Genomic DNA, 12,823 nt, shown 5'->3' on the forward strand with positions numbered 1-12,823 from the left:
CCTGACAGGTCCAAAGGCAGGCCCTTAGTGATCAGGTGTATGTACGAGGATAGCTAGGATGATAACTTGCGGAGAAGTCATCATTTCATGCGTAGTGTAATCACAACTTAGTTACAAGTAACCCGACGTAGTGAAGTTAATTAATGAGTGTTTAATTACTTCAACAATACACGATACATGATCAACCGACCATCTACACTGGGGAATAAACAAAGCACAACACAACACAACAAAAAAGATAAGTGTAAGATTGCCTTTTAACTGAATTCCTGCATGACCTACGCACCATCCTAATTATCTAGCTATCGATTGATCTCATTCGTCGATCAAGTCGTACTCGGTTTCCTGCCCTTTCTTGCCAGAGCGCCGGCGGCCTGCATGCCCGTGCCATCGGCCTCGGCGTCGTTGGCCTTGTTGGCTGTACGTGCTTTGTCGATCTACGTGAGGGCGATGCCCGAGTCGGCGGCGGCCCTTGTGGGGCTGCCGGCGGTGGGGGAGCCATGGCCGCCGTGCTTGGAGTTGGAGTTGGGGGCCTTCTTCTTGACGCCGGCGCGCCAGTTCTTGAGCGCCTTGGACGTCTGGTCGTCGAAGATGGACTGCTTCATCGTGGAGCCCATCTGGGAGACGAGCGCGTAGAGTGGGAGCGTGACGTAGCTGCACAAGAACTGAACCACCACTCTGCGCGCACGCATTATATTATTATGGCGTCGCATTAATTAGTAAGTACTCCGATCCTAGTAAGCAGAGCAGGCACCAGGCAGAATGGAGAATCTGGTAATCCTGTTATTAGAATAACACTAGCTGCACCTATATATTTCCAACACTACGTACCCAAGGCAGAGGCGTGCAAAGACGAACTGGTTGGACTCGTTGAAGCAAGAGTCCAGCCCGTACTCATACTGCATCCATATCATACGTACAGAGTCAGAGAGTGATCTACCTCTCGTCTTGAGATTTCAGAGGAAGTCGATTCAAGAAGATGATCTGGAATATATATCGATCGTTCGAGTAGAGTACGTACCAGAATCCAGAGGAAGTAGATGATCTGGAAACCATTCTGCGGAGAAGAAGAAGGAGAAGAAGATCCAAGGACAAATAATAATTGAGATTTCAGAGCATGCATGCACGCAGTTCATCATCAGCGCAGCGGTAAGTAACGAACGGAACGGAACGGAGGGCAGACGAGTGACCTGGAAGAGTGTGAAGTGGATGAGGAAGAGCACGAAGGTTGGGCGGGCGAACCAGAAGTACTGGTCGCTGACTTGCACCAGCGGGATGCCCTGGATCACGGCGTGCCGCTCCGTGATGTCGATCGCCATCCGGCAGATGATCCCCTGCAGCTTCGTCCCCACGGACAGGATGATCACCACCGGCATGATCGATATCCAGAGCATGGTGTGCCATCCTGATATATATCCAGATCAGAGCAAGTACGTGCAAAGTCAGTCATCAGTCAAACTCATGTACGTTAGTTAATCTGCATTAGTACGTAATATAATTAATATATATATTGCTCATCACTATACCATAGACATTCAGAAACAGGAAGGTCAGAGCAGAAGCCCACAGGGGAGGGCTGATCCCGACAATCACTTTGAAGTCGTCCTCAAGAGACCGTTTGATGTATTTCTGGAAATCAAACTTGCTGCCAGGGGCCAAATGGACCTGCATTGTATTGTATCCATTCCATTCATTCATCGAAATTAGTCAAGTACAGGTAGTGCTCATTGCTCAACAACTGCTAGCTAGCGTAGCTTGTGCGAAAATAAATACAGTGCTGAAGAGGTTTAGGCACTCACGTTGACAAAACTGTGGCGCAGCGCGCAGTAGTCAGCCTTCCTGACGGATCTGAAGAACTGCCTGAAGAAGTTGCTCTGCATGCATGGGATGGATGTATCGTCAGGTCAGGTGACACTGCATGCAACTTGAGCAATCTCTGCAAGCAGCAGCAGCAGCTAATTCTATTCCGGAAAGATGGAGGAAATTAAGAGGAAAAATCTGCTCTACTTACGATGTAGAAGGATGCTGGAGTCTTGTTGAGGACATTCATGTGCTGCCTCACGAACGACGTCTCGTGAGTGAACCTGAACCGCGTTGGGTCTGCCCATGGTATATGCACCATGGATTGCATTGTTCAGACTTCATTCGGATACTGAAATTCGTCTGTGGATTATATATATATTCAGAAGCAACATGCATGCATACCATTGGAGAACTCGTCATCTTGTCCCGCCGCTTCCTTCTCCCACTCCTTCCATCCACGTATCTAGCGCGAGCAAAAAGAAATAGTTTTATGTCCGAACGATCGCTAAAAAAGTTTAAAAGTGACGGATTATAATTATTATGGGTGACCGTTTTCATATTTATTGCTTCGAACGCATTACTGATGACCAGTTATAAGTGACAAGTAATGATCCGTCACCAACAAGATCATTGATGACAGGTCAAAACTTAAACCGTCACTTATTAGTAACGCGTCATAGATATTTTATCATTTTAACTTTTTTACTGAAGATTATAAGTGACGGGTTATAATCGTGACATGTCACTTTTGACTTGTAATAAAGTGACAGGTCACAGTTATAATCTGCCACTTTTAAGCTTTGTACAATAGACACGTAACCAATTGATCTGGAGTGTCTTCGGTTAAACGGGTATAACTTTTGTATATAGACTTCGATTTCGATGTTTTTTTATTCTATAGATATTTACAGAAAAAGTTATATTTGTTTCCCCTCACTTCGTTAGGTTCAGTGAATTGTCGAGGCCAAAAACGGTTTAGAAGATTGAGTTCTCGTCCCCGACAAATTCTGCACCATTTTCAAAATGTGTGTTTGTATCCATAGTCGCTATCACTTATATCAAATTTAAGGAGAAATATACAATAGGTCCTATTCTAATGTTTGTGAGATGAGAAAAATAAAATAAAAATAAAAAATATTTCTAAATACATTACTATATATCAAATTGCTTTAGAAAAATGATATTTGCCTTTACCATTTTACTACACATTTTATGGTTTACAAATCAATGCAAATTTTACCATTGAATACAGGAAATTATACGGTTATTATTTTTAATTAATACTAGCTAGATTTATAATTGATATATTACGAAGGATATATTAGACATATCACAACTACGTAAAAAAAATTGAAGAGTTGATGAGCTAACATCTAATATTTCATCAAATTGATTAACTAATACATCTAATAATTGACTAATTAAGACTCATTCATCTGTTCTCACGGGTCAAAATTTGATCTGTCGCTAATGACTCTCTTGAATGACCTGTCACTGATGAGTTAGTCATTAATGATGGGTCACAACTTGATCTGTCACTTATGACTGCCCTAGGATAATCCATCACTGATGAGTTAGTCACTGGGGACGGATGAAGTTGTGATCCATCACTAATGACTAGCTAAAATGATCTGTCACTTATAAGTCGTAATAGATGACGGATCGTAGTTATGACTCATCACCTCTGACTGATCTAAATCATAATTGATAGGTTACAACTATAACCCGTTACTTTTATCATCAGTGACGGATCATAAATTTATGTTTTACTTATATATTTTTCACGTAGTGGACAACATGCACAGAGCCACAGTGAGAGATAGACTGATTGATGAGCAACAAAAAATTCAGATCGAGCTTGATCGAGGAGAAAGAAGAAGGAAGGCACCTTGGCCCTGCCGAGTGCCATTGTGATGGCACTGTACATGACGTGGAACACGGCCAGGAAGAAGATGAAGATGTGCAGCTGGTGCAGGGCGTTGATGGAGATGAGCGACACCTTTCCCTCGTGGCATTTGGCTTTCATATTGGCCTCGGCGAGGAGCCTGTGTGGGTGGGGGCTGAAGGCGGCGGCGGCGTAGTAGGGCGCCTGCGGTCGGCCGAGGACGCCCCCGAGGTGCTCGGCGCCCTTCTTGGCGTCGGGGACGGCCTTGGGGCCTTTGCTGTGGTCCTTGCCGGTCTCGGCGTCGTAGGTGGCCGCCTTGAGCTTGCAGGGGAGCATGGTGTCGGCGGCCTCCTCGGTGATGCAGATCTTGATGATGTAGTTCTGGCCGAAGACGAGGAGGAGGGAGATGAAGCCTAGCACCATGAGCTCCGCCTTCACCTTCTCCAGGGCCTCCACCATGGCCTTCTTCTTGCGGTGCGAGAAGAACTCGCCGATGTGGTGGAGCCCCTTCTCCAGCAGGATGGAGATGAGCACGATCACGCCGCACACCGACGCGACGGCCCATGTCGGCGTTTGGTCGAGCTCGCGCGTGTTGCCGCCACCGCCTCCGCCCGCCATTATTAATTAATTGCCTGCCTGCCTGCCTAGTTAGCTCGAGGAGGAAGATGAGGACGGCAATGGGCAATGGCGGATGGGCTGATTCCTTTACTTCCGGACCATCGACCACGCATGACTTCCTTCTTCCTTCCCTGGTGCAGCATGCGTGCTACTCCATGCATCGATTTGCAGGCAGGCAGAGGGAGAGGCGGCGCGCAAACAGCGGAGGCTCCACCACCTAGAGGCTAGAGGCTAGAGCTAGCGGGTGAATGAAGTATCCACAAGGCCTCCTGGCCCCCACCCCACGCAACCGTGATTTTTTTTATATTTTCTAAAAGAATGTATATATATATATATATGTATATATGTCTGTTTTAAAAAATTGCAAAGCTATACTCTTGTCATTTGTTAGAATGGTGACAGGGACAACAAGCGACAAGAGGTGACCGAACCCTTAGATCGGAGGAATTGGAGAAGTATCATATGAACCTATCATCAAATTTTATCGTTAATGTTATGTACGCTCAAACTTGATCTTTGAATCTAGATCTATAATCAGAATAATTTAGAGAGTATTAATACACCATTACCTATGCCAAGACTTAGAAGGTGAAGAGCAAGGTAATTGAGATAAGGTTCGAAATGTACCAAGCATCGCATGATAATATCACATGGTTGCTCTATTGCTCAGAAAACCTTAAGACTTACTATGCAATTGTGCACTATTCATCGTTGAATGAATATAGTTTATCCTACGAAGCACATGCTTTGCCTTCGAAGCATGTATTAGAGCTTTCTAGCATTGTTGCACTATTCTTTGCATCGAGGGGACCTTCCTTATCAGCAAGTACATGGGTCAGATACCAACTGCAATTGGAGTTGATACAAACAACCAAATATTACCAGTGCTCTTCGCCTTTGTAGAGAGTGAGAACTCAGACAACTGGTGTTGGTTTTTGTAGCGCGTCAAAATTTTTATTATGGGGGATTAGTCGGATGTTTGCCTTATACATGAGTGTTCGTTGTGCTGCTATGGTAATTGAGCTTGGATGTCGACGCCCTTCGATGTGGAGACCTTTAATAAGAGGTTCTTCATGTGTCTTGGGATTGAACCTGATTTCATGGTATGTTCTTCTTTTCTACTCTTCTACATCCGCTAATTTCATATTGCGAACTACACTCATAATGCCACATTTATCAACCACAATATTGTCGCTTCAAGCAATGAATCGATGTGATGAGGCCGGCGTACGGTGGGGGTTGGATTAGAGAGGCTAAAACCAAATTGAAGTACGAGATCAGTATGGATGAAACATGCTAGATGCATCAGGCACATTGAGTTCAACAACAAGAACATCAGTGGCGAGAACATGAATGTAAGCAACAGGTTGAGGACCTTCAAAAGTGAGAGGAGGAACGTCACCTCCACGAGAACATTTTAAAGAGGCAGGAGATCAAACTTCATAGGCGTAATGAACTACTTTAAAGGCGTAAGAAACTATTTCAGATGCCTCAAGCTCCCCTGCGTCGCCATAAAGAAGAGTAGCGCGAAGCAGAAGATAAGAGAAAGGGGAAATATCTTTGGTTCACGTAGTAGAATCCATATTCTATCCCCGATGTTGTAATATTTACAACAATATACTATGAACTTTGTATTAATAGTAGATCTTTACCATTATGAATAAAATTGCCGAGTTCAACTCTAGTTGTCCGATTAATCCACTTTTAAAAATATTTCAAAAACAATAAACTCAATATTAGAGGATTCACAACAATTCTAAAAAAATCAGAAATTTCTATTTCAAAATCGTTTATAATTTCATTTAAAAATTAAATAGATGCATGTACCTATAGTCTCTTATTTGATGGGTGACATATGTCACCCTTTCATTGAGCGATATTAAATGGGCAATATGTACTGATGCCTATCCATATCGGCAGACCACGTTGACCTGAACGGGGGACACATTCCTATAGCCTTTCCAACAGGCAAGATTTGCAATTTTTGAAAACCAACGCATATATTTACAATTTTTTGATTTAGGAAATATAAAAATAAAAAATTCCTCAACCGCTCATACCTTTTCACGTGAAAAGGTCCGAGGCCCACCAAGGCCCATGTCGTCGTGCCTTGCACGGACGGCATCGAAACGGTCGCCGCCTACTCTCCCACCACGCCAAGCCAACCCGCTGCCACGCCGGTCGAGGGAGGCTGCTCTCGCCCATGGATCCCAAGGGGTTCAACACGAAGGCCAATTTCACCATCACCATCAGCATTGGCTCCACCACGGCGCGCGCCGAGATGGTCCGATGGAATCGACGTTGGGTTTGCTACTTGGCTCTCCCTCTCGTCCCTCGTAGCTACCGATGCCCAATACCTCTCGTTACAGTTGATCCATAACTGATTCCTTGCAATAGTTTTGAGTCCCAAGGGAACACAATCCACTAGCACATTAGTAATCACGCCCCCAAATCACATACCGCTTCTTATCATTTCTGAATCTGATTAAAACATTGCTGAGTGTTCAACTGCTGATCATCCTCATGTCGCCAGGCACATTTTCTATTTTTGGGGATTCGATTAATACTTCAATCTGAATATATCCACAAGTACGCAGATACCAAGTAACCAGAATCCAGAATGGCCTCTCGATGTCCACTAATTTGTGTAGCTAAACTTCTAAGCTCCCCACGACAACATTTGCATTGGCTTTACCGATTACAGAACATCGCTTCTGTTGGGATAAAAAAGCAAGTGTACATGTTGCCCTTTTCTTCAGAGGCATATATATGTTTTAACAGGATATACATGCAATTGTTTAATCTTCATCTAAGTTGGTTGTAGTGTTATATGTGTGCTTGCCCCCAACAATCCCATATGATACACCTGAACAATAACCCGACCAGTTCACCAGATTATCTAATTTGAGTAGGGCTGATGTTACGACCTTGCCCTATTTCTATCTCGCCTAGCCTGATCACCTTGTCTTGTTTTTCTGGCATCTAGGTCTGGCTATTTCTCAGTGAACTCGGCAATAGTAATGACTTCCCATATGCAACAGGAAGAGCTAGCAATTTCTTCCCTTTACCAACATAGGCCCTCTTTGTGAAGTTGTTGTAGTCATTTGCTTCAATCTCGTCGAGGATTTGCCGGTACAACAATAGGGAGGCCCATACCTGCAATGGAACAAGAAAATCCATTTTAATTATTATGCTATAGAAGACGCAAGAATGCTGTACTGCTAGTTGTTCAGTGTTTTTTCGAAAATAGTACTGCTGTTCAGTGTGAAGTTGTTGAACTTACTGGCCATCTGCTAGCCTGTGATAGCTCAGTCACCCCTCTCTCTGCCTCCTCGAAAAACATCCTGGCCCTCTTGATCTGCCTCTTCATGAAATTTCTCCATCGGTTTGTGACGACCCCACTGAAGATGTCCTCATCAGATAGACCTGCCTGTGCGAGTTCATCTTGTGGTAAATATATCCTTCCTCTTCTTGCACTAAAAAGATGACAGCCACAGTGGGAATGTTTACGACTGTGCTAATTTTTACGTGTTCATGCCTTGTTCTAGGAAGAATGTGTTGTGGGAAATGGTGGTTTTGGTACTTACTCCTCTCCAACATCCCGGAGTATATTTGTGAGTTGGTTTGCAATCCCAAGAGCCAAGGCAGCACTATACACGCTTTCAGTCGTTGCCTTTGACTCGGGTGCGATGCCCATCACAGGTACACTCATTAACCCAACAGTTCCTGCAACATAGTAGCAGTACATGTAGAGCTCATCGAAGTTCTTATACCTCGCCTTTCTAAGGTCGCTCCGCATCCCTTCAATCATGTCCCTGAATGGCTGGCATATGTTGAATGGATCACATAAGACTCAGTCATGTTAGATTAGAATGTCGGTATGCACAACATAATTTGTAAAACCGCTAACCAAGACCGATAGTATTCTCATAGTCCCTCTTCAGGTCTTTATTTTTTTCAATAAAATAAAATATTACTTGGTCTTTTCTTTTGATTATTTTCCTTCTAGATCATTACCCAGATCAATCCTTTTATTTTCTTCTTGTGAGGCATAGGAATCAGCTATGATCTCTCTAACAGTAGCATATCAGTTGGATTTCACTAGACATTGTGATGTGCAGATACACCGGCTACTACCTGAATGTCAATGGGGAACCTTGAGATGGTATCAGAGAGAGCGGCATCGAGCATGTCGTAAGGGCGTCCCGCGAATAGATCCTCAAGCCTCTTCTCCCACCGGTCCAGAGCTGTTGGTGTAATGTAGTTGGCGTTTGGCCCATCTACAAGCTCATCTGTCCTCCTACACCACACTGCAGAAACACTACTAGTGAGATTCATGTCTGAAGTAGGTCATTTAAACTGTGAAGAATATATTCTCATGACTTCACATGGTGTGAAAGTATTGATGAATCATTTAGCAGTATTTTAGCCTATCGAAAGCCTATTTTGGTGCTTCCACATATATTTTGGTGCCTTAAAAAAGCATATTAGACCTTTATTCATCATTGACTATGGATCCACCAATGCACTGCATTGAAGTCGATGATGTTTCTTTTTGTTATCATTCCCACTGAGAACTAGTTCACACCACTACTGCAAAAGTGTGCCAATTTTCATCGAGATTCTTGCAAGTTGTTGTTAAATGTACTTTTTACTACAGGGCCTGTGATGCATGCAAAATTTTGACATATCTGTTGACTTTAAGAGAAATAAGATAGTGGCTCCAGTTCCAGTAACATCGCTGAAATTTACTGACACATACTAGGAAAGCAAGTGGCGGAAGACATGGTGATTGTTCAGATACCATAGATGGCCCATATGGCGCGCCGCCGCTCCTCTGTCATCAACAAAGTTCCTGCCATAATAGATCACATCAAGACTAGCATGAACAAACTCCATGATCAGAAGAAGATTGACCTCATGTTGAGACGGCCATGGTGGCTGAGAGGAAGATACCGAGGTAAAACGTCTTGGCATACTCCTCGCAGATATCGCCGCAGCGGCTGTAGGCCTCCCTCAGCCCGCTGCGCGGCTCCTGGGGCCTGACGTCAAGCACGGGCGGCGTCTGTGTGCGCAGCTGCCGTTTCAGTAATGCTGCCTGCTTCAACACCACGTCGTACACCTTCTGTTCGGATGAGATGACAGCCGGATTCACGGCCAGGCTGGAGTACACGGCGGAGGTCCGGCCAGCCTCCCCAAGGCATGCATACTTGAGCGAGCAGAGTATCCAGCGTCGTGCCGGTACCCTCTTCCTGGGCAGGGAGGAACACTGGAGACCCCCATGGTGGCCGGCGCCGGCGTCGGAGGAGAGCCCGGGAGACGCTGCTCTTACAAGTATGATGGCCATTCGGTATCTACAAGATGGAACCAATCAGCAGAGCACCCCTCTCCTGCAACAGGAAGGTATGAACGAGGAATTCATCACTCTGGGACGACTGGACTGCAAGGAAAAATTGAAGCAAGTGTTTTTGCAAACGGACTCTGGGTGCACTATCAGCCAGTGGTAGGCAAAGTCACAGGCATCGGGCAAAAGGTTCCATGGGAATGTACTGGATGGAGGCTCACCTCGAAGCAAACAGTGAGCTTAGGCCACTCACCTCTTATCAACACCATACACTTATGCTTGGTCCCTCTCCTGCCAGGATTTCAGTGTCTCACAGCATATACTTGCGTCTGCTGCTACATGCACCACATGACCAAATCACCATCGAGCAAAAGAGCAGTGGCTGCACTTGCACACTAGGACAAAGAATTATGTCTCTTTATGCTGGCTGTACTCGGTTGCTTGGTTTGTGTGTAATAAGCTCTGGAGAAGGGAGGGAGGGAGGGAGGGAGAGAGAGAAGAGAAGAGAAAGAGAGACGTGGAGAGAGAGAGAGAGAGAGGAGAAGGGCCAGATGGAGCAGGGTGATCGTGGATTGATAAGCTTATCACCAAACTCACTTGGGAGTGCTGAGGGTGCGTGCCTCGGAGCCCGCTGAGTGGTGACACCTGGAAAGGTCCGGATTCACCCTCGCTGGGGCTGTCCTACGTGGCATGCGGTTCCTGCCTTGCAGAACCACAGGCTTTCAGGTAACTGACAAAATGGTCTCTCTCTGAGATCGCTGTGAAAGAGTAGTGTGGTTTGGTCTGACTCTGCCTTTCCTCTTCTTACTTTTCATCTGATTTTGTCTAGCAACAACAGCTGGCATTTGAGTCACGAGCTGGCATTAGAATCTGCATATGTATGGAATGCTGCTGAATTTTCTTTCGCAACCCTTTTACCCTTTTATCTTGTCTGGGAAACTGCGGTTTCGTTCGGTCTGCTAGCCTAAGATGATAGAATCTGCTGGTTTTGTTTTGTGAGTGTTACTGCTGCTTCCTATTGGTATTGGTATTTTTCTTCTTTTGTACAGCACTGAGATGTGTCATTCCCTTTTTTTCCCCTATAACTGTGAAAGCTTATATTAGGTAGGTGTTAGAGTTAGACGATGATGTGTAAATTGAAGTTGAACAGGTCCCTTACCCAACATATGAACATTTCTTTTGGTGGGTGTGAGGTGCACAAGCACTGGCACTGACAACTACATTTGCGTGGTGGAGCAAAAAAGATAGAGAAACACATGGAGTAACAGAAAACGTGTAGGATTTTTAATTTGTTTGGCTTTCACGTGGGTACACTCCGGACAATGCATGTGAGTGTGTGATGTAGACTGCAGTCCTACTTCTGCTTTTGCAGATCAGCTTTGCTATGAATTGACTATGCTTACACTAGGTATAGTGCAAAGTGAATCTACATTTCTAAGGAGTTGGTGTTAACTTTGCTTACACCTAGCGTTGTGTGCAATTTACTCTTGCATATTCATTTACATGTATCCTTGTAAAACTATTCATTTCCTAAAGTTACATGTAGAAAAAAAGTCTAATATTGTTATGAATTTATTGCTAATATAATGTGCTTTTTTTAAGGGAAATATAATGTGCTCTCCGTAACACTCTGTGTTTTAGCATTTAGAGGATAACCAAAATCCACTCCAATTTTTAAATTTTATAAAATAATGTCAACTAAAGCCATGTGTGTGTATATATAAATATAAAAGAATATATTGAACGCACAGATACTTAGCTAGTTATATTGAACTCACCTTAGATTCAAAACTTTTGTAATTCAAAACTATGTATTAACTTGACCATGTGTATTTTGGTTTATTTCCTAGGGCCAAAACCCTCATTTATGACTCAAAAGCTTTGGTGAATAATTGTGCCCTTTTAACTGAATATCACACCTAATCATCTGCATCAAAATCTGCTTTATGTTCAAAGCCATGTTTTATAGCCTCAATCTTGTTAGTTCTTTAAGCATCTAGCAACTTCTTGAGTAGCATTATTGGTTGTTGAGTATCTTCTGTACTAGTTCTTGTTTGCTGATCATATGAGGAGCCAGAGTTTGACTTTGCTGAAGGTGGAGATGATGAGTAGTAGACTGATGTTACGTCCGTACCTAAGTTGTCTGTGATGTTGGGCTATTATTTAGTTTCTGCTGTTGTTCACTTGGCCGATCGATCATGGATGTAATAAATCATATGGATTAAGACCTATGTATTGGCATACCTTTATGCTGTAATGTTAATAAAAGTACTACTATGTAATCATTCTATTATAATCTATACGTATTAACTACTTATCAGAAACCGATACATGAAGCATAGGAAAACTCAAGAACAGGGTTCGACACTTGCCATCCCTTGAAATTTTGAATTTGATGAATCAGATTAGTTTCCTTGGCACTTGGCATCTCATGTACTTGTTGGTCTATGAAAATGTGAGCATTAACCGGGGCCATACAGTGCAGGTGAGGTGCATGCGGAGCCCGGGAGCCGTCAGCCAAGGTCTAACTGCCCATGTTTCGGTAAAAAGAAACACGGGTAAGAAATATTGTCCGTCCATGGTAAGCTCTTTCCTGGACCCTCCCTGATCGGACACTGGAGAGATAAGAGGGACATCGGCTTGGAGATTTTCCTCTATGGATTTGAAAGAACAAATAAGAGAGACTTTCTTTACAAAAAGAGGAGAAGATTATTCTCCGTTCTTTAGATTATCATCTCAACAATAAGGGGCAAATGGTTTCATTAGGCTAATGGGGCCCAAGTAGGCCCATTATCTTAGCAAGTGTGTCGGCCTTTTCAAAACCTGGACCAATCAATTTCCAAGTGAGTATCTCTTCTTTTCTTCTTCCTTCCTTCCATGGATGGAATATTTATTGACAAAATATGTGTTTTAATTAAGATCAAATGAATTGCTTGTGACATTGTGCTGTGCCAATTCAGTCAGCACTTTGGTTACTACCAAATTGCTGCTGCTTTTTCTTCCCTGCATCTTTATCCTTCATATTCGTAGTTTAGTATGTATCATGGATGGCTTAAGATATAGGGAGAATTCCTCCAGTGTCATAAAAAAAAAGTACTCTTCCTTCACTGTTATAAATTTTTTTAAGTTCCCTCACCGCCATCGATTTTATCTTTCTTTCCCTCCTTGCCACT

The 12,823-nt window shown here is 43.7% G+C and overlaps 2 protein-coding genes across 9 annotated transcripts; both read right to left on the bottom strand.

Annotated features, from left to right (window-relative positions):
* Nucleotides 1-414: 414 nt before the first annotated feature.
* LOC133927446 (MLO-like protein 9) lies at nt 415-4,306 on the bottom strand. Of its 3 annotated transcripts, none has more exons than XM_062373913.1 (10): nt 4,004-4,306; nt 3,692-3,934; nt 2,206-2,266; nt 2,012-2,100; nt 1,800-1,874; nt 1,527-1,665; nt 1,191-1,405; nt 1,022-1,057; nt 832-899; nt 415-678 (listed from the first exon to the last, which is right to left on the bottom strand). In XM_062373913.1, exons 1-10 carry the CDS (start codon nt 4,304-4,306, stop codon nt 438-440), a joined length of 1,470 nt encoding a protein of 489 aa, XP_062229897.1. In that variant the 3' UTR covers nt 415-437. The 3 variants fall into 3 exon arrangements, with proteins under 3 accessions (XP_062229897.1, XP_062229898.1, XP_062229896.1); XM_062373914.1 differs by having other exon boundaries at nt 3,692-3,835; nt 3,911-4,306; XM_062373912.1 differs by having other exon boundaries at nt 3,692-4,306.
* Nucleotides 4,307-7,004: 2,698 nt separating this feature from the next.
* On the bottom strand, nt 7,005-10,116 carry LOC133927448 (phytoene synthase 1, chloroplastic-like). 6 transcript variants are annotated; one of them, XM_062373920.1, is made up of 7 exons: nt 9,904-10,116; nt 9,263-9,660; nt 9,111-9,161; nt 8,444-8,616; nt 7,894-8,129; nt 7,590-7,782; nt 7,005-7,462 (listed from the first exon to the last, which is right to left on the bottom strand). In XM_062373920.1, exons 2-7 carry the CDS (start codon nt 9,651-9,653, stop codon nt 7,289-7,291), a joined length of 1,218 nt encoding a protein of 405 aa, XP_062229904.1. In that variant the 5' UTR covers nt 9,654-9,660; nt 9,904-10,116; the 3' UTR covers nt 7,005-7,288. The 6 variants fall into 6 exon arrangements, with proteins under 6 accessions (XP_062229904.1, XP_062229903.1, XP_062229902.1 ...); XM_062373919.1 differs by having other exon boundaries at nt 9,872-10,116; XM_062373918.1 differs by having other exon boundaries at nt 9,263-9,696; nt 9,904-10,115.
* Nucleotides 10,117-12,823: the final 2,707 nt, after the last annotated feature.

This window comes from Phragmites australis, chromosome 8 (assembly GCF_958298935.1).
Source record: "Phragmites australis chromosome 8, lpPhrAust1.1, whole genome shotgun sequence".
Classification (NCBI taxonomy): Eukaryota; Viridiplantae; Streptophyta; class Magnoliopsida; order Poales; family Poaceae; genus Phragmites; species Phragmites australis.